The 19,778-nt window shown below is 50.3% G+C and overlaps 11 protein-coding genes across 11 annotated transcripts; 6 read left to right on the plus strand and 5 right to left on the minus strand.

Annotated features, from left to right (window-relative positions):
- Positions 1-856: 856 nt before the first annotated feature.
- DFL_000997 (uncharacterized protein) lies at positions 857-3,380 on the plus strand (the record flags this gene model as incomplete). The annotated part of the gene is made up of 12 exons (XM_067639893.1): positions 857-963; positions 1,026-1,097; positions 1,166-1,267; positions 1,383-1,593; positions 1,662-1,737; positions 1,794-2,180; positions 2,244-2,374; positions 2,437-2,721; positions 2,792-2,957; positions 3,017-3,030; positions 3,091-3,130; positions 3,205-3,380. 12 exons carry the CDS (start codon positions 857-859, stop codon positions 3,378-3,380), a joined length of 1,767 nt encoding a protein of 588 aa, XP_067495558.1.
- Positions 3,381-4,161: 781 nt separating this feature from the next.
- On the plus strand, positions 4,162-5,719 carry DFL_000998 (uncharacterized protein; the record flags this gene model as incomplete). The annotated part of the gene is made up of 3 exons (XM_067639894.1): positions 4,162-4,242; positions 4,342-5,553; positions 5,627-5,719. The coding sequence occupies 3 exons, from the start codon at positions 4,162-4,164 to the stop codon at positions 5,717-5,719; spliced, it is 1,386 nt and encodes a 461-aa protein (XP_067495559.1).
- A 517-nt stretch (positions 5,720-6,236) lies between these two features.
- DFL_000999 (uncharacterized protein) lies at positions 6,237-8,036 on the minus strand (the record flags this gene model as incomplete). The annotated part of the gene is made up of 4 exons (XM_067639895.1): positions 6,237-6,414; positions 6,474-6,566; positions 6,631-7,730; positions 7,803-8,036. The coding sequence occupies 4 exons, from the start codon at positions 8,034-8,036 to the stop codon at positions 6,237-6,239; spliced, it is 1,605 nt and encodes a 534-aa protein (XP_067495560.1).
- A 51-nt stretch (positions 8,037-8,087) lies between these two features.
- DFL_001000 (uncharacterized protein) lies at positions 8,088-8,357 on the minus strand (the record flags this gene model as incomplete). The annotated part of the gene is made up of 2 exons (XM_067629553.1): positions 8,088-8,094; positions 8,161-8,357. 2 exons carry the CDS (start codon positions 8,355-8,357, stop codon positions 8,088-8,090), a joined length of 204 nt encoding a protein of 67 aa, XP_067495561.1.
- Positions 8,358-8,380: 23 nt separating this feature from the next.
- On the plus strand, positions 8,381-9,051 carry DFL_001001 (uncharacterized protein; the record flags this gene model as incomplete). The annotated part of the gene is made up of 2 exons (XM_067629554.1): positions 8,381-8,656; positions 8,722-9,051. The coding sequence occupies 2 exons, from the start codon at positions 8,381-8,383 to the stop codon at positions 9,049-9,051; spliced, it is 606 nt and encodes a 201-aa protein (XP_067495562.1).
- Positions 9,052-9,698: 647 nt separating this feature from the next.
- On the plus strand, positions 9,699-10,901 carry DFL_001002 (uncharacterized protein; the record flags this gene model as incomplete). The annotated part of the gene is made up of 2 exons (XM_067629555.1): positions 9,699-10,235; positions 10,296-10,901. 2 exons carry the CDS (start codon positions 9,699-9,701, stop codon positions 10,899-10,901), a joined length of 1,143 nt encoding a protein of 380 aa, XP_067495563.1.
- Positions 10,902-11,052: 151 nt separating this feature from the next.
- Positions 11,053-12,134, minus strand: DFL_001003 (uncharacterized protein; the record flags this gene model as incomplete). Its single annotated transcript, XM_067629556.1, has 6 exons — positions 11,053-11,220; positions 11,283-11,385; positions 11,456-11,799; positions 11,861-11,939; positions 12,012-12,024; positions 12,110-12,134. The coding sequence occupies 6 exons, from the start codon at positions 12,132-12,134 to the stop codon at positions 11,053-11,055; spliced, it is 732 nt and encodes a 243-aa protein (XP_067495564.1).
- Positions 12,135-12,704: 570 nt separating this feature from the next.
- DFL_001004 (uncharacterized protein) lies at positions 12,705-15,204 on the minus strand (the record flags this gene model as incomplete). The annotated part of the gene is made up of 7 exons (XM_067629557.1): positions 12,705-12,902; positions 12,972-13,202; positions 13,270-13,423; positions 13,481-13,526; positions 13,590-13,677; positions 13,739-14,806; positions 14,923-15,204. The coding sequence occupies 7 exons, from the start codon at positions 15,202-15,204 to the stop codon at positions 12,705-12,707; spliced, it is 2,067 nt and encodes a 688-aa protein (XP_067495565.1).
- Positions 15,205-15,936: 732 nt separating this feature from the next.
- DFL_001005 (EF-hand domain pair) lies at positions 15,937-16,630 on the plus strand (the record flags this gene model as incomplete). The annotated part of the gene is made up of 5 exons (XM_067629558.1): positions 15,937-15,939; positions 16,009-16,165; positions 16,236-16,376; positions 16,440-16,532; positions 16,602-16,630. 5 exons carry the CDS (start codon positions 15,937-15,939, stop codon positions 16,628-16,630), a joined length of 423 nt encoding a protein of 140 aa, XP_067495566.1.
- Positions 16,631-16,880: 250 nt separating this feature from the next.
- DFL_001006 (uncharacterized protein) lies at positions 16,881-17,578 on the minus strand (the record flags this gene model as incomplete). The annotated part of the gene is made up of 2 exons (XM_067629559.1): positions 16,881-17,511; positions 17,565-17,578. 2 exons carry the CDS (start codon positions 17,576-17,578, stop codon positions 16,881-16,883), a joined length of 645 nt encoding a protein of 214 aa, XP_067495567.1.
- A 173-nt stretch (positions 17,579-17,751) lies between these two features.
- DFL_001007 (uncharacterized protein) lies at positions 17,752-19,309 on the plus strand (the record flags this gene model as incomplete). The annotated part of the gene is made up of 6 exons (XM_067629560.1): positions 17,752-17,970; positions 18,062-18,449; positions 18,521-18,661; positions 18,730-18,983; positions 19,040-19,096; positions 19,154-19,309. The coding sequence occupies 6 exons, from the start codon at positions 17,752-17,754 to the stop codon at positions 19,307-19,309; spliced, it is 1,215 nt and encodes a 404-aa protein (XP_067495568.1).
- Positions 19,310-19,778: the final 469 nt, after the last annotated feature.

Genomic DNA, 19,778 nt, shown 5'->3' on the forward strand with positions numbered 1-19,778 from the left:
CTTATCGTGAATTTAAATCAACAGCTAGAATCGAGGCTCATGATCTTATTCCAGAAGTCCGGATGGAACCATTTAATGAGATCTGGTGTGCGCTGTACATTTAGAAACTAGCATTTGCGCATGTTTGCGAGCAATAGAAGGTGATTGGATTCCTCATGCAGACACCCGTAAATGCTCCTGCAACAAACGGCCATGCGACAGGAAGGTCATCATCGTGCGATCCCGAGCAGGGATAACTTCAGGGTCCGCTCTCCTGCGAGTATCGATCGAGCACGGCGACCCTCGATCGCCGTATCTCGATTTTGCTCCAAACTAACGGTTTCTTGGGAATACCAAAGCGACATGGCAAGTGCGTGGGTTTTCGACCACGGGCGTTGCCGCCAGAACTTTTGATGATTCCCCCACACCATGCACTCGCCAAGATCTATGGCAGGGATCGGATATCGCCTCGACTAAGCTCTAAGCGGAACTGTTTACCAGGTCTGATTGTCTATTTCGTCCTTGGCTTTTGGGGGTGCTGCTAATCGCCGGCTTACCCTTGGTGGAGAAAGAGCAAGGGAAGGAAGAAAAAACCATGCCATGCAGAGCTTATCTTCAACCGAGGGCAAGTTCTTATCTCACGCGAGCCAATATCTTCATCAAAGGCTATCTGAACCGGTCGAGCAGGCGCCACCGTACTTGGTTCGGTTTATCTCCCTATGATCTACGAGTCGGGTTGGCATAGGGCAGATGTATAAATGCGAAGGCATGACACGGTCTGATTCTTGAGTATCCCCAATCAAGCTTAGAATTCGACAATATAATATATTTGAGAGTAAAAGGGCTGCAGGAGATTACGCGCAGCGGGCCAAAAAAAATGTCGGCTGAGGAACATGCAAACGAGGGCCCGGATACGATTGTCCCTGGCTCTAACCCCCCCAAAGCGTCGCTGGTGACTCGCCTCAAGCGCAATTTCTTAACCAAGTCTGCAACGCACGGAACCTGTGGTATTTTGAATGACCTTTCGCTGACGGGTTCTCATACAGAGATGGACTGATCGGTGACTACGACTATGCTTTTCTCTTCCGTCCAAATATACCGTTCATGCGGAGGTCAAGGTAGTTCTTTGGTACACACTCCCAGGCCTACTCTGTTCGTTATCTGATTATTTTTCTCTCAATTGTAGGAAGGCGGCCCCGTTCTTCGGGCTTCACGATCACATGCCCATCCTACTCGCTGCGCTTCTGGGCTTTCAGCATGCTCTTGCCATGTTGGCTGGAGTCATAAGGTTAGCCTCGTGAGCCTGAAAAGTCATTTATTTTACACGCATATGCGTTTGGCTTCGGACGAGCCCTAGCTTGGTGTGAAACCGTTCTGATATTTCCCGTGATATGTCAATATAGCCCCCCGATTATCATCGGCGGCTCCGGAAAGACTGCTGCGAATTTGAGCCCGGATGTGCAGCGCTACCTCGTATCGACCTCCCTTATCGTCTGCGGCATCTTGTCCTCGATCCAAATCACGCGCTTTCATATTTATAAAACCCCATACTATCTCGGAACCGGCCTGATCTCAGTCGTCGGAACCTCGTTCGCCATCATACCTGTTGCGCAGGTTAGTATACCCTCCCGAGTCCGGTATTCCGCACGGTCCTTCCGACGCTGACCTACCATCCTTTCAAGGGCGCACTCTCGCAAATGTACGATAATGGAATGTGTGAGATAGCGGACGATGGGACTTTTCTGCCCTGTCCCAAAGGTATATACCTTGTTGTTCGTATCCACCGATTCAAAACCCTAGGCTGACACGAACAGGCTACGGTGCCATCCTCGGAACCGCTATGATCTGTGCCTTGTTGGAAATCATACTCAGTTTTACGCCACCAAAAATCCTCCAAAAAATATTCCCTCCGATCGTAACGGGCCCGACCGTCATGCTCATCGGTACCAGTTTGATCGGATCGGGTTTCAGAAATTGGGCCGGCGGAAACGGTCCCTGTTCTTCGAGCCCCCCTCCCACCCCATTCTTTGCGCTTTGCCCCAACATAGACGCTCCCCACCCTCTGCCGTGGGGATCGGCGGAGTTCATCGGGCTCGGATTTCTTGTGTTCGTGACCATAATTCTGTGCGAACGATTCGGATCACCCATCATGAAGAGCTGCGCCGTTATCATCGGCTTGCTCGTCGGTTGTATTGTCGCAGGTATGATAAAGCTCGCACCGATCCGGTACCGGGAAGCCAAACCATTAACACGTTTTCGGATAGCTGCTTGTGGCTATTTTGATGATTCAGGGATCAAGGCTGCACCGGCGGTGAGTTTCATCTGGGTGCACACGTTTCCTCTGTCCGTCTACGGCCCAATAGTGCTGCCGCTGCTAGCCGTATATCTCGTCTTGGTGAGTATCTCGGAGATAGTGCAAAGGGGGTTTTTTTTATACTAATTGCGACGGTCCTCCAGATGATGGAAGCCATCGGCGATATCACCGCGACGTGCGATGTCTCTCGGCTTGATGTGGAGGGAAGGCTGTACGAGACTCGGATCCAAGGCGGAGTCCTCGCGGACGGGTTCAACGGCCTACTTGCTTGCCTCTCTACCATCACGCCCATGTCGACTTTCGCGCAGAACAACGGAGTCATCGCGTTGACAAGATGTGCGAATCGAAAGGCTGGGTATTTTTGTTGTTTCTGGTTGATCGTAGCCGGAATATTTTCCAAGTTTGCGGCAGCGTTGGTCGCCATTCCGGTAAGTACATACGTTTTACCTGCGAACGGGGTTTCGAACAAGATTCTAATAACACTTGGGTACGTTTTAGGGAGCCGTGCTCGGGGGGATGACAACATTTTTGTTTTCAGCTGTCGCGGTCTCCGGAATGAGGATCACATCAACCATGCCATTCACCCGAAGGAATCGGTTCATCATCACATGCGGGTTGGCACTCGGGTTCGGGGCGGAGATGGTTCACGACTGGTTCGATCACGGTAAGAGAGATTCGAGTACAAACACAGAAGGCGGTTGCTAATGGAGATCGATCTCATAGTTTTCACATATTCGGTAAGGCTGGACATCGGGGAAAAATTTTGGCGGGGAAGCGATACTAACCAGGACCGATAGGGCGATAATGCGGGGAAGAGAGGTTTTTTCGATGCAATCAGTACGTATAACCTAGCCGGTCAATGCAAGTTGAAAATTTGTAGCCGCGAAGACTGACAAGATGGGATTTATCAGCTCTGGTTTGTTCGACGGGGTTTGCACTGTGTGCATTTATAACTCTCATCTTGAACTTGATCCTACCGGAGGAAGAAGAGGAAATAGAAGATGTAAAGGAGATACCGTCCGTGGCACCGCACAGAGCGTCGGCCTCGGAACGGGGATCGGGAGAAGTGAAGAAGGCGGATGAATGATTTTAGCCGTCGGTAGCATAGTACCTGAGCATATTCGGTACCTTGGATAGCAGCAGTCGTGGTGGTTAATTTTCCGTGCCAAAAGTGCACGATCTCCGATTTTACGAATTTAAATATATTTTATCGTGTCATATGCGTTGTCGGTGTGGTATTTTGGTTCATTAATTCTCATTGCATACCGGCTTACGTAGTCCTCAACCGAGTACTCCCCGGACGAATAAGTACTTTACTTGCCAAGTTGGGTTCCTTCCGGCCGGGGTTGAGTTCGACCTCGAACGGTCCCAACATTTTCGGCGGCAGATCAATCGTTATCACGCCAATGTCACATGGAATCCATCCGGTTTCCAATATACTTTTTGATAAATCCACCCGACTCGAATGGCAGGAAGCAAGCGCCCCTGAACATTACAGCGTATCGGCTCTGCTGGTGGGGCAGGGCCAGGCTAGGAGGTAAAGTATTTATCGATAGGCGATAGCTGGACTTGGTTGGGGGCCAACCAGCCAATCAGAGCCCGCGGAGTCCCGCCAGAAGAGGCAACAGCCAGCACGTTTTCCCCAACAACCTCAACACTTCGCTTCACCCGCAGCTTGAGCATAGCCGTTCCGTCAGAACTGAATTTTTTTTATCCTCCCTATGTTTCCCCGGTTTTTATTTTATTTTTTATAATCCCTTTTTTTTTTTAATATAAAAAGTCTTCCCTTTCTTCCACTTGCCTGCTTCGACCAGTCTCTCAACCACCATTTCCAGAACACTTTTGCAGTCTCCCATTCTATTTCAATCATGGGGGCTTCCTCGGCTTCATCCTCCCATTCCAAGTCCAGCCGAAAGGCGGCTTCTGACAAACCCCACATCACAGAGCTGGTATGTTTTGTTGCTCTCTTCCGTGTCTCCCCCCAGGTATCGTTGTTTTTTTTTTCTTCCAATTGTCAACCTTGCTGACATGCGAACCCTTCTCCGCAGCCGATTACGTGGGCGAATTGGTGGAAACATGTTGACTGGCTCAACGTCTACTTCATCTTGGTCATTCCGTTGATCGGATGCTATTGGGCCTGGTTCACCCCGTTGCAGCGCAAAACTGCCATCTGGGCTGTTGTTTACTACTTCAACACCGGCCTCGGTATCACGGCGGGTTACCATCGATTGTGGGCCCATACCTCCTACTCTGCTACTTTGCCTTTGAAGCTCTACCTCGCTGCTGTCGGAGCCGGTGCCGTCGAAGGGTCCATCAGGTGGTGGGCTCGTGGCCACCGTGCTCACCACCGCTACACCGATACCGATAAGGATCCTTATTCCGTCAGAAAGGGTCTCCTCTACTCCCATATCGGATGGATGGTTATGAAGCAGAACCCCAAGCGTATCGGCCGTACCGATATCACCGACCTCAGCGAAGACCCGGTGGTCATTTGGCAACACAAGCACTACATTCCCATCGTCACCTTCATGTCCTTGATCTTCCCGATGATGGTCGCCGGGTTGGGCTGGGGTGACTGGAAAGGCGGTTTCATCTACGGCGGTATTCTCAGGATCTTCTTCGTCCAGCAGGCCACCTTTTGTGTCAACTCTTTGGCCCATTGGCTCGGTGACCAACCCTTCGACGACAGAAACTCTCCGAGGGACCACGTCATCACCGCTCTTGTTACTCTCGGGGAGGGCTATCACAACTTCCACCACGAATTCCCAAGCGACTACAGAAACGCCATCGAATGGTTCCAGTACGATCCTACCAAGTGGTCCATCTGGATCTGGAAGCAGCTCGGCTTGGCGTACGACCTCAAGCAATTCAAGTCCAACGAAATCGAGAAGGGGAGACTCCAGCAGATGCAGAAGAAGCTCGACAGGGTCCGTGCCAAGCTCGACTGGGGTATCCCTCTCGAGCAACTCCCCGTCATCGAGTTCGAAGACTTCCAGGAACAGGCGCGTAACGGCAAGGCTCTTATCGCCGTCGCCGGTGTCATCCACGACGTCGGTGACTTCATCAGGGATCACCCCGGCGGGAAGGCCATGATCAACTCCGGTATCGGAAAGGACGCTACGGCCATGTTCAACGGTGGTGTTTACAACCACTCCAACGCTGCCCACAACTTGCTCTCGACCATGAGAGTCGGTGTCATCCGTGGCGGCTGCGAAGTCGAAATCTGGAAGCAAGCTCAACGGGAGAACAAGGACATTTCGGTGAGTCGGGATGCCAGGATTGCGATCGCATGAAAAAGCCCAGCGTGCTAACCCATGACCGTGTTGCCCATAGTTCGTCAACGATTCTACCGGTACGAGGATTATCCGTGCCGGTGCTCAGGTCACCAGGATCTCGGAACCCATCATTGCTGCCCAACCTGCCTAGATTCGTGGACTTGAAAAACTTCCGTATCGGATTTACGGAACCGTCCTGTACATACTCGCTTTGTTTGATTTCATCGTTCCGCCAGGCGTTCAAGGGAAGGGGAGGGGATCCTGTTACACCAGCACTTTTTTGACCTGTCACTGTAGGCGTTGCTATTCAGCGTAAAAAGCATTCCGTCGTTTCCCGAGCTGTCTTGTTTTTTCTCGGACAGCTCGGATTAAGATGAAGATAATAGATTGGCCCCACGTTATGATATGATATATGTACAAAGGATCCAGCCGGCGATCGGCTTTTGTTGCATCGGAGAGGAATGAAAGCAAGAAGGAGAAGCTATATACAATCCCGGCTGGCTGGCTTCTATAAATTTATCTTATGGTACAGGTGAATGTAAAGGGTTGGATACGTCGTCGGTGGTCGAGACGCTCGTTTGTTTCACAGACTCGTTACGACGTCTCGGTCGGTTCGGGCGAGCGTTCGCGTTGGCAATCCTCGGCAAGTAAGCTTCGTATGCTCAACCTCAAGTATTGCTGGCACGCTTTTCGGTCGGTGCCTCGTCGTTCCCGCTGCTGTTCGAGTTCGTCTTGTCGGTTTGCTTGTCATGAGGGTGGGTGAACCTATGGAAAGCTCGTTTCAAGAATCCCTCTTTCGAATCTCCGGAATCTTTGGATTCCGTTTTCGAGTTGGCTTCTTTCATCCTGCGTTATCGCGTTAGAAGGAGCTCGAACGAAAGGTCCGAAGTCTGCCGTAAACCTACAAATCGGAAACATTCATAATCCGTTTGGCCTGATGGTCCCCCAGGTCGTCCGCGAGCAGCTCCAGTAAAGTTCTTTGGGATGCAGTGAGTGCTCTGCGGGAAGCTGCATGTCAGCCTTTCATCATAGGATATCAAGCGGGGGTAAAATCCAACTTACTTGGGAAGAGAGACTCTGAATTCAACTTTCAAGTCACCGTAGGCACCCCTTCGGCTCGTAAGCTTCGACATTCCCTTGCCGGCGATTGTTATACGATCCCCGGTCGTGGTCCCTGCTGGGATATTGAGCTCCACATCTCCTTTCAGTGTAGGTATTTTTATTTTCCCTCCTAGAACGGCAGTAGTCATGGGGATCGTAGCGGTGTATAAAACATCGGCCCCGGATCTGCTGAAATCCGGATGCGCCTGGACTCTGATGTGGACCAGAAGATCTCCGCGGTGTAGTTTGGCTCCGGGTGGAGAACCACCTTGGATAATGGGGGCGTCACCCTCAGAATCGACTTTGAGGCGCATGCCATCGTCGACACCTGGTGGAATATCCACCCGGACGGATTTTCTATCTCTTAGGACACCTGCTCCGGAGCAGGTTCCGCAATCCGAACCCTTGGGTGTAACGATACCGCTTCCACCGCATGTCCCACATGTTGATGCCATTTGAAACCCTCCTTGATGGAAGTGTACCCTCGTCCCAGTACCGTGACATTTACCACATGCCGTCCGTTGAGCACCAGCCTTGAGCCCGGATCCGGAGCAGGTGTGACATGTTACCAAAGGAGAGATGTTGATGGTCTTGGTTGTTCCGTTGGCGGCCTCCATGAAGGATATGGTCGTTTGGACCTCAATGTTGTCGCCAAAGGCCTCCTCCTGGGCGCCCCTCCTCCTTCCGCCGCCGGGGCCACTTCCACCAAACATGTTGAAGATATCCTCGACGGTAAACCCACCGCTTCCGAATCCAAACCCGCCACCGCTGAACGGATTGGCACCGTCCGGGTTGAAACCGCTGGCACCACTGGGGTCGAACCCTGATGCTCCGAACTGATCATACTGTTCTCGTTTCTGCGGGTCCGAGAGAAGGTCGTAGGCTTGCTGGATATCTACGAATTGCTCCTTCGCTTTAGGGTCCTTGTTTGCGTCCGGGTGGTACTTTTTGGCCATGGCATAGTAAGCCTTCTTGATCTCATTTGCTGAAGCGGATTTAGACACACCGAGCACCGAGTAGGGGTCTTTCGGAGCGGCTTGGCGGGGTATCGTTGTATGAAACTAGACGGATGCAAAGTTAGCAAACATGATGCAAAGTTGCCTCCACCCGACCGAATATACGGATCCGCTTACCTGTCGACCTGCGCGAGGTCTACCGGAGGAAGGACTAGGTTGTGGGCGAGTGCATGTTGGCTGGCATTTTCGGGCGACAGGTTGTGCGCATATCGACGAACGGTCCCTCCTTGCCCAAGACGAATAGGAACGGGAAGGTGCTAGGGAACGAAGAGGCCCGGCACGAGGCAATGAGGATATCTGGGGGATGGCAGATCGAGATGAAGACAGCAACCGATGAGGTACAGCGTTCATGGCGCTGGAGTGACACCGTTGGGGGATTTCCTTCGCAAGTCGATACCTTAATTAGTGTCTATTGGCAAGAATGTCAGTAATTTGATGGGAGACAGTGGAAACGAAGATGAAAATGAAGACTTACCTTCTCAAAGGCAATGGCGATGGTGGTGAATATTTTCCGGGTGGGTTGAATCGAAGCTCTCGAAATTTCTGGACAAATCTTTTTGGGCGGGGCTTGGCACCGTCAGTCGCCAAACCAGTTAGCTGCCGCCCAACTCGGCTGACCAGAAACCCACCAGACCAGACCAGACCATACCATGTCCTCTTCTTTCTCAACATCGCCATCGTCATCGTCCGAGGACATGGCCGGCTCCATCGGCATCCCACAGCTTATCTTCTGCGCCATCGTCGCAGCTTTGTTCTACAGATATGTGCTCTCTCCACCTCAGGCCTCTGGTGGTTCCGGTCCGACGAGCGGACGTCGGCCGAGGGCAACCGTTTCCCAAACAGACATCGACTCGGTGAGGGTGATGTTCCCGCAAATCAGCGTGGCTGCCATACGTTGGGAACTGGAGAAGAACGGTGGCAGCGTGCCTGCCACGACAGAGAAGATCTTGAACGACGGATTTCTACCAGAGGTGAGTTAAATATCAGTCCCATGTCCCGAGAGAACGGTGCTGACGGGTCACGCTCGCTCCCTTAGCCACCGGCTTCAGTAACCCGCCAAACCCCATCGCCGCTTCCTCCCTCAGTAAACAGCGAACCCGGGTCGCTGGGTGGGACAGGCAGGTCACAGGCACCGGCTTCTTCCTCTTCATCCTCGGCAGCTACCACGATTGGCCACAGCGATCTTGTCACTCGGTACAACCTACATTCGAGACTGGAGACCCACCGACCCGGAACTTCCGCGGAGCAATTGAGTTCGTCTCCGAAAAAGAACGACAAGGCTAGTTTGTTCATCAGAGGACGTGAAAGAAGAGATTTAATGGTGTTAGAAGCTCGCAAGAAGATGGAAGGCATGTTGAGGCGGTGATTCTAGATCTCAGGAGCTTGGAGTTTTCATTTTCTTTTCTTTTTCCTTTCTTTTAACGCCCGCCCGGATATTCTTGAGGCTCTCTTCTTGGCTCGATGTGGGGCGGGAAAGAAAAAAAAAAAGCACCCTGAATGAGCACACTGGGTGTATGTATGTTCAGACCGGTTTGGATCTTTGGGGTATTATAAGGGTCTAGGGTTCTATAAAGATAGGTATAGACTCACCTCAATACATCAACGTTTGTCCCACTAGCACGGGGTGATATCGGACGTCCAGGGCCTCAACCAGTTGTATGTACATTATGTGAGCACATGTTGAAATGGCAGGGTCGGGTTCTGAGCATTTTGCAGGTAGCATAGAGATTAGTATTTACCTGGTAGGTATACATACACCATGTCAATCAAGTCTGTAGATTCTTTGAGCGCCAGCGCCGTGCAATTGAGACCGTCCCATCCCTCGATTCGCACGGGGCCTGTAGATAAGAGTAGGACCGGATGCGTACTTGGTACTTAACACCCAATGTTCGCAACGCAGCTAATCGGCATAAATATCAGGCCATCCTCGACTAAAGCATCCACCTCCAAGCTGAATTAAGGAAGTACCTTACGGTGGCAATAAACACCCGTCTACAGCGGATCGAAATCGCGATGGCCCTCAAGCTCGTCGGGAGCTTCCCCGTCCAGCCCGATAGGGTTTGGTGTGCTGCCCCTCATCCCCATCTGCCCCTCGTCGCTACGGCTTCAACCGACAGGGCGGTTAGGATATATTCCCTTCGGGACCTTTCCCTCGTCAGCACCATCGAAGGTGGCCACAAGCGCTCCATACGATCCATATCGTGGAAGCCGAACGCCAAAGGCGAAAGCGTACTCGCAACCGGAAGCTTTGATTCTTCCACTGGAATCTGGCATCGGGAGGAACACGGTACCCATGGCGACGGAGACCAATCGCTTGGATCGAACTCCGAAGAGGAGGAAGAATGGAGGTTTGCCGTGGTACTGGACGGCCATGACAGCGAAGTCAAGAGTGTGGCCTGGAGCGCTGGAGGTTCGTTCTTAGCCACTTGTTCCAGAGACAAGACGGTTTGGATTTGGGAAGACATGGGCGACGAAAACTACGAAACCATAGCCGTGCTTCAGGACCATTCGCAGGATGTCAAGATGGTCGCTTGGCATCCGGAGGAAGAGGCAAGGAACACCCTGCGATATGACTTCTGTACGTTTGATGGGTTGCTAATATTACAATAGCTACTGGCATCCTCTTCTTACGATGATACGATCAGACTCTACAAAGAAGATACCGACGACTGGGTGTGCTGTGCTGTCCTTACGGGCCACACTTCGACCGTTTGGTCGATATCTTTCGAAAACAATGGACATCAATCCAGACTTGCCTCCGCATCGGACGACCAAACGGCAAGAGTTTGGCATCGTAAGCCAAAGACCGAAGGGGAGGAGCCATCCACACAACCGCCTTCCATCATAAAAGGAACAGCGGATGAAACGGAGAATTGGGAAGAGCAGAGCTGCCTCCCGAAGGTTCACACGCGGACAATATATTCAGTAGACTGGAGCAAGAAGACCGGTCTTATTGCAACTGCTGGCGGAGATGGCCAGATCGTTGTATATAAGGAAGTATATCCGGCGAAAGATGGGGAACCATCGAATGCCGATTCAGGAGCAAGCAAGGAGTGGAAGATAATTGCGCAGGTACCGGCGGCGCATGGTGTCTACGAAATCAATTCGGTAACATGGTGTCCCAAATGGGATAAGCAGGGAACCAAAGTCGATGGAGAACTTTTACTGAGTACTGGAGATGACGGTATTGTAAATATTTTCGAGCTTAGTCTATAATATTCCATGACGGAGTTTCCTGAGGAAACCGAGCGTGCCGTCATTCAGGACGCTTCTCCGTCGTATGATCCCGATAAGAGGAAACCAACATCGCCACAGATTAATGAGTCACTTGCCCTTGTCTGGCCCTCAATAGCAGACGGCCCAGGGTTTAATTCAGTCTGGCGACGACTTCGGCCATCTCGGCATCTGTGTATATGCGGAAACCCTTTTCCCTCGTGACGCTAGCGAGCTGGACATTTTTGCTGTCGAGTTTCTCCTCCATGACTTGCTTTAGGGTTTTCAGCACAAGATTCTCCGCTTCGGCTAACGTCAAGGACTATATATTCGGATAAGCTATCAGCGTACGCGGCCACGTCGGTAGCTAGCGAAGATACTCACGCTGTGATATTCGTTCTGTAGTTCAGCCTGCGCACCTTCACTTCCGGATCCTATTGCTTTGGCATCGTAGCGATAAAAAGTCCCGGAAGGCTCCGCGTGGTATCTTTACACACCAAAACTCACATGGTAAGCATAGGCTGGTATATCCTAGATAGTCTTCCAGCAAGACTTACAGCTGTGGACCATCCTGATCATAACCCGCGATGAGCAACGCCACACCGAATGGTCTACTCATTATGCTCTCCTCTCCATCAGCACCTTCTCCGAATCGAAGGGCCAGGTCACATATCGCCTGAGTGACGCTCTCAACCCGTAACGGCTCCCCATAGTGAAATGTGTGATTTTGCGCCTCGACGCGGGCATGTTCGATCATCGACCTAGCGTCGGCTTGAAGGCCCGACATGGCGCACCCAAGATGTCGGTCGATTTCGACAATCTTCTCTACCGATGATGCCTCTAATAAGGGAGACGTAACCCTCTTTTCTACCCCGATAATCACACCATAACCCGTGGCCACCTATGCAATGTTAGGACGCTTGTAACGTGGTTTGACAGAAAAGGGACATTGCCAATCGTACCCCGATGGCAGTGGACCCCAACTTGATGGCTTCGAGGGAATATTCGACTTGAAAGAGACGACCTTCGGGCGAGAAGGTGCTACAAATGACAAAGTTAGGGTCGACGCATTAGGCAATAAGGAAGTGTCAGGTAACGGAACGGGATACGAACTTAATGCCACGATCTATCAAGAAGTTAAAGCTATTAGCGGATGTTATAGATAACCCGCGACGCCCAGAATGATGAGGCAGAGCTAGTGTTATAATCACCATATTCCGATCTTGCAATAAACATGATGCTTGATTTAGATCCGAAGGCAGAGCGACGAAGGTTTTGGTGGCAGCAGCAATATAGCTCAAGAGCAAAGTCGAAACGGTAGTGGATTCTGTTGTTCGTGGGTAAACGACGATATCGAGGTGGGTGTAGCTGGTGAGGGACCAGGTTTGTGGAGAGAGGTTGAGCTTAGGTGGGACCAAGCTGCTCCCCAGAACGCGCGTTTCAGCCAACACACTCAGGTTCCAACAAGGTAACATATATCAACTTCAACCTTCAAACAAACGAAAAATTCGATGGAACCCGAAACTTTATGTCTGTGTCTCATGAAAATGCAGCAAATGAACTATCCGACAACCTTTAAAGAAGACAATAGAATGATTGTGGATCTTTGGATTCTTTGAATGTTCGAAAAGTAGAGGATGAAGCTTGTGACTTCTGGTTCGAGTGCAATTGCATGCAAGGGATCCCAAAATATCTGTACCCCCAACCTCGATATGATACCGCATACTTTTTAATTTACAAAGCAGTCATTTTTTGGCATAAAAATGCGTTCTAGACGGTCAATGGTCTTATACAACTATATATCCTTTACTTCTTAATACCGAGCTCTTTGAAGAAGGCCTCCGAGTTCGGTTCGCGGCCCAAGAAGGCCTTCAAAGAATCCATCTCATCCCTCGAACCTCCCTTTTCTAAAACCTCATGGCGATATCGTCTTCCATTCTTAGGATCCATAGGGTTCTGCTTGAATCCAGTAAAGTACATGTCGGAAGCGAAAACCAAAGACCACTATGGAAAGCGTCAGTATGGAGCTAGTAATGGAAGGGACTAAACAATCAACCGGGATGCTTTGCTCACCAGGTATCCGTAGTATCCAGCATCGTAACCGCCCATGAGATGGCCAAAAGTGGTTTGGCCCTGTCCGAACTTGGGATCAGTTGGACCGTCCAGGCCTGCGATTTCGCTTCGTAGATTGTTGTAAGTTGCACTCGAATCAAGGTCCTCGTCCTGAGGCAAGGTTAATTCGTGCACTCGCATGTCGAAAATTCCAAAATGTAGCTGACGGAGATTGAAAAGCCCGTCATTGACCTAGTATCGAGCAAATTGCATATGAACATCCGATCCTTTCACCGCTACCATGATCGTTGAGTCTTACATGTTTGGATTTAATCAATGCGCTGATAAGGTCGCCTGGGAGCGATTCGCCGGTTTCGTAATGCGATGACAGCTCCTTGAGTTGTTCTGGCTCCCAGCACCAGTTTTCCAGCATCTGAGATGGAGCTTCAACAAAGTCACCAACAGTATTCGTTCTAGGAAAGGAAGTTTTAGCCCCGTATCCCACGTCTGTCGAATCGTGGATAGCTTACCCGTGGAATCTTGAATAGGTGGTTCGAGAAACCAGGTCGTGGATGCCTAGTTACGCCGAAGTTAGCTGAAATCCGGTGAGTCGAAAGACCAGAATGGCCATATGCGTACCATGGCCTAACTCGTGGAAGAGGGTGACGACTTCATCGTGCTTGAGAAGGGATGGCTTGGAAGGAGTTGGTTTAGAAAAGTTGCAAACCTTCACGGTGAAGTTAGTATATATACCGGAGCGAGGCTGTGAAGGCGAATGGGAAGCATACCAGCGCGGTAGATGGATAGTTACGGCTCGTGGAGTTACCGGGGTCGCGAAGGAAGCCCGGGATGAGGTTGAAATTCGCTGCGTGGCCATATTTTCCCTCTCGGGGATGCAAGTCCAAGTACAAGTAACCAACGAACTCGCCGCCGAGGGCCGCTTCGTCATGGACGAGATAAACCTTGCAATCCTCGTGCCATCCACGCTCTCCGGACCCAACTTGCGCACCCTCTTCGACGACTTGAACGAATTTCAGACCAAAGAGCTTTTCGAATATTGTCAGCATACCGTCGACACACTTCTGCAATGGGAAGTATTCGGCAATTTTGTTCTCGTCGATGTTGAATTCCTGTTCCCGAACCAGGCGGTCGTAGAATCGATGGTCCCATAGGTAATATTTGTCATCGAAGGGTAGGCCACGAGCCTCCACGTCCGTCTTTTTAAGCTGCTTTAGCTTCTGGACTTCCGCTCTTCCGCCCTCCGTAAGCTTGCTTCTAAGGTCACCCAAGAACGAGTTGACCGTTTCCGGTGACTTTGCCATCTTTTCCTTCAAGACATACTGAGCATGATTGTCATACCCCAGCAATTGGGCTTTCTCATGGCGCAGGCGGACGGTCTTGTCGAAACGCGGCAGGTTGTCCGGACACTTGTTTTCATTACCGATGAAAACTTGTTCGCGCACGTCGGCATTAACAGCGAATTTGAGAGTCGGGAAGAGGTCGGGATATTTGTAGGTGAGGAAGTATTTCTTGACACCATCCTTCTCCTCGGTTTTGAGGATATTGATAACATCGGCCGGGACCCCCTCTAACTGTTGTTCTGTGAACCAGTTCCCTCCGTTCTCCTCGTTGAGAGTCTTGGAGAAATCAATGCTTAGGACTGAGAGTTCCTTCTTGATTTCTTTGAAACGGTCTCGTTCAGCCCCTTCCAATTCCAGACCCATACGGATGTAGTCGGTGTTAAGTTTTTCGACCAGCCGCTTGCCTTCCGGTGTGAGGTTTGATGGGGGGGACTTGGCCACAGCATTGACCAATTTGAAGATGTCCTCTCTCATTCCCGCTTCGATGGAGTATTCCTGAAAAATGGTCACTCGGGTGAGCATCCAGACTGATTATCAAGAAACTACAATATACATATACATATATATATATATACATCGTTATGGTTATGGTTTTACGGAAGAAGACATACGCTCAAGAGTTTATCGGCCTCGCTGGAGGCCTCCCTGATCTTTGGATCGGATGAGACGTATTGGTAGAAACCGAGGATATGGGACGAAAGACCCATATCGTTCTCATCGGCGGCCAGAGGGGCAATGACATTTTCAAAGGTGGCCGTCTCCGGGGTAACATCCTTAGCAAGACGGTCGAGGGTGTTCCTCGATCTTTCGATCAAAGCCTTGGTATCATGCAAGAGAGACTCCGGGTCATGTTTGAAGGTGGGTGGCGCCTGTGGAGCCTTGAATGCGGACATTTTGGCTATCGTGCTAAGGCCGGACCTGGATGGAGGTACGACGCGATATATGGGGAGCTGGCGGGCAAGCCCGAATAGTCGTCTGACGGATGCCAATGCGAGTTCGGGAGACCACGTAAAGACGAGGATGAATGCAATTGAGAAAGCGAGGAGGAAATGGAAGAAGATGTATTTAAATTTTCGTTTAGACGCCAGACTTGCAGATGACTTGAACGGCTCTCTCAAGTCTGAGGGACAAGTCTGAGTGAAACCTGTGAGCAAGCGGGGTAATCGAGACTACGAAGGAAGTTACGGCTGGAAGTAGGCAGGTGCGGGGATATGCAAGAAGACCGAAAGCTGCAGACGACGGCTTTTGAGCGAGAAAAGCAATTACCTACTTCATATACATGGACGCACTTGATTTATACACCTAAGCGCTAGTAAGCAAGTATGTTCCATGCATGTTAGCAAGTTAGGTGCTCGAGTGCTTAAACAAGTACCCAAGTACCCAAGTACTTATTAGTAGTAGTGGTGGTGGTGGTAGCTAGGCCGGTCCCAGCATAAACAATAAACAGTCGCTTCAAACAACCTCCTCTCCTAACTAACTAGAATTCTTACCTCCACCTCACCTCACCTCCAACCACACCCTGCATACCTCTTAGCTTAGTACCCTCGCAGTAATAATCCCAAGTCCATCCTCCCTTCTACTGCTCCTTTTCATATAGACCGAAGTACGGTTGCAAACATCTAGAAATGGTAAACTGGTCCTCGCCAAAACCAAAGGCTCTTCTCGCCCATCTAACCAGAACTCCCGTACCTACCTAGGCTGCAAACACAAACTACAAGGAAGCATTTGCTCTCTTCGACAAAAAAGGAACCGGTCGTGTCCCAACATCATCTCTCGGCGATCTCCTACGAGCATGTGGCCAAAACCCTACAATGGCAGAAGTCGACGAGGTCGCCCAGAGCGTCAAGGGTGAATGTAAGCTTTCCTGAGCTCCCCAACCGACCCAATGTACCACCGAATCAACAAAAACTAACATCATCAATAGTCGATTTTGAGACCTTTTTGAAAATCCTGAACCGCCCAGGAGGCTTCCGTGACCCCGGCCCACCAGAGGAATATATTCGGGGTTTCCAGGTCTTCGATAAGGACTCGACAGGAGTCATCGGTGTCGGAGAACTCAAATACGGTATTTAATACTCGATTTTGCTTCATAACCTTTCTTTTTACTGATGCTTTGTAAAACGGCTAGTTTTAACCACGCTCGGGGAGAAATTGACGGACGCCGAAGTAACGGAACTATTGAAAGGCATGGAAATCACAGGCCCGACTGTCAATTACATCGGTATAGCCCTTGTTTCCCTAAAATTCTTTCATTCGACATACATTTGCTTACGAACCGGTTCGAATTTAGATTTCGTTAAAATGATTCTTGCAAATTAAGCTACCTTGCCACTCATGCGTCCTTCGAGAGGACCGGAGAGGCTGTTTGGGCTCCGTTGGCCTCATCATCATCCTTTTCGCTAGAAATTCTTTGTTGGAGGAGATCTTTTAGTACGGTCATGCTGGCGTTGTCGGTCCGGATAGGATATTTGCAATGAATTTGGATTGAAACGCTCAGCGCTCTCAACCGTGCCCGCATCGATCCGATATACTGAATTTCGTAACCTGTAGCCGAACCTGCGCGGGGGGCTCAATCCTCCTTGACTAACTGGAGATCAAGTTCTGTTAAAGAGCCCATCCCCGCCGCTGTCGTGAGCCCTCCGGGAAGAATATAGACATAATAGTTTTTGTTAGACCGGATTTTTTTTGACTTGTGGGTTTCGTCGTCTTCCCCCTTGGATAATTCTTCCAGACTCTCGTCGTAGATTTGATATCCAAATATCAGCCGGCATCGCCCGCATCTCCAAAGCAAGCGCTTCTCAAACCCATCCTCCCGTCTGATAACACACGGCCTCCTGTCACGAATAGAAGAAAGCAGTAGGGTGTAATCCTTAGGCTCCGGTTCTTCTTTTGGAAGAGCTCTATCTCTTCGTTCCGCGCCGCCAGTTGCGTTCCCAGCGACAGGACCGGGAGGGGTTTCCTGGCCGCGTCGGTCGATGTCCATCCGCGTGCCCTGTTCTTCTTCATTCCCATCATCATCATCATCATCGTCTTCATCGTCGTCGTCACTCTCATTATCTGAATCGGCGGACCGAGGTGGTGGTGGGAGAGGAACAATCAAGGCACCATCGATCCCGGGGGGTTGGCGACGGGGCAGCTTGAAAATGTCGCGTGTCGTCGCGAGAACCAAGTGGCTGCAAATGCAATGATATGTGAAAATCCTATATAGACATTAGAGAGACCTGCCGAAGTGACACGGAGGGAAACAACATACGATGGGATATCCATGCTGGGGAACGGGCCATGTAAGCCGGGGCGCTGGTTGGGGCTTGTGGAGCTTTGTCGTGTTTAAGAAACCCTCCGGTGTGACCGATCACACATGGCGGCTTCCCCAAATCCTCCGAGGTCTTACAACCATTCTCCTTAAGAAACCAAACTTCCGTGGGCAAAAAAAAAACATCATGCGTTCGCTCGCCTTCGTCCTTCCGGTTCTCGCTGTCTCAGTGAATGCCGTCCATATTCACCAGCATGGCGCTGGACGTCAGCAGCCCATCGCGGAGATAGATAAAACGGATCTCGCCAACGTTCTCGGACTCGACCCGACTGAGGTGCGGTTGATCGAGCTGGAGCCCGGCGTTACCAGAGAAGTTACGGAAGAGCAAAAATGGGAGCTGAAGAAGGTCCGTAGTTCTTTCCATCCATATCAGCGGACTTTTTTTTTTTTTTTTTTTTTGGTAGAGAAACGTAGATTAACGCGATCGTATCTCCAAGGCTGGCACCAACTTTATCGATATCACGGACCATCAAGACTCCTATGCAGCAGCTGGCACCAAGAAAACCTACAAGTATCCATCGGAGCCTCAGAATGAGGCCATCATCAGGCCTCTCCTCGCGAAGCTCGATGCCAAAAATATGAAGGCGAACTTGGAGAAGTTCACTTCGTTCTATACCCGTTACTACAGGTCATCGTCCGGCGCGGACAGCTCGCGATGGCTATTGTCTCGGGTGAACGAGACCGCTTCCGTGGATTCGAAGATTTCGGTCGCTCCCTTCGTTCACAGATGGGGTCAAAACAGCATCATTGCACACGTACCTCCTAAATCGGAGGATGATGCTGCGATCGACTACCAAAGCACCAGCGCGAAGAGAGTCGTCATAGGTAACATCTCGCCGGGAGTAAAAATAAAATAAATAAATTTCTAATACATATTTTTTTTTTTTTCTCAACAGGTGCTCATCAAGATTCTGTTAACTTGCTTCTACCGATGTTCTTGAGGAGTCCTGGTGCCGACGACGACGGGTCCGGAACGGTCACTATTCTTGAGGCTTTCAGAGTCTTGGTTGGCGCTAAGATCCCCTTCAAGAATCCCGGTACGGCTCCTTCTTCATTCACCAGCTACCCACTTGCTGCTCATGCTGATAATCGATACGGACGGCAGTTGAATTTCACTGGTACAGCGCGGAAGAAGGCGGTCTCCTTGGTAGCCAAGCAATCTTCAATCACTACAAGAGCAAAGGGTACCTGGTCGGAGCTATGTTGCAACAAGACATGACGGGATTTGTCAGAAAGACCTTGGATGCCGGTCAACCGGAGAGCGTGGGCGTTATCACGGACTATGTTGACCCCGGTCTCACGGCTTTCATCAAGAAGGTCATCACTACCTATTGCGATATTCCATACGTCGAAACAAAGGTGAGGATCCGAAAACTGCGGCATTCGATGGTTGCGAACTAACCCGTGAAATTCAGTGCGGGTATGCCTGCAGCGACCACGCATCGGCCTCGAAGGCAGGTTACCAATCTGCGGTGAGTACCTAAATAATATCACCCCCTTTATAGGATTCTCCTAACAGCGGTCGATAGTTTGTCATCGAGAGTGCATTCGAGAATTCCGATGATAAGATTCACAGCACCGAAGATAAGATTGAGTATCTGAGCTTCGGGCACATGTTGCAGCATGCCAAGTTAACATTGGCGCTAGCTCTCGAGTTGGGGTTGGCGGATCTTGAAGAGGCATAGGCTGGATGGTTTTGCTTGATCACGCAGGTAGGTATTTAATACGGCAATGGGAATTGATCTTTACTGTCGAAATTGGACAATAGAAGTCGACTTCGATGGAATACAAACGCTGTCATCAGATATTCGGTGGAAACACCACGGAACGTTCAAATATGATATCATCAAAATCGTGAAAAATCCGAAAACAGGCTATCAGATACACCACCCTATCGATCAAAAAAGCAGGCGAGGACGTCGTATATCGGTACAGTATTTTCGTACAAGCAAAGGAAACTTAGGGATCGTAAAGAGGAAATTAAAGCGAGAGTGTACAGATGGTGTAATATGCACATTCATGAGCCGAAAGGAACATGCAGGGTAGAAATGACATTAGATGGCTAAATTTGATAATAAAACAACCCGGACCTTTCCTTCATTAACCCCATGTTGTATCAAAGACCGTGGCGCTTCGTACGTCTAACACCATATT

This window comes from Arthrobotrys flagrans, assembly GCF_004000055.1.
Source record: "Arthrobotrys flagrans strain CBS H-5679 chromosome Unknown unitig_15, whole genome shotgun sequence".
Taxonomy (NCBI): Eukaryota; Fungi; Ascomycota; class Orbiliomycetes; order Orbiliales; family Orbiliaceae; genus Arthrobotrys; species Arthrobotrys flagrans.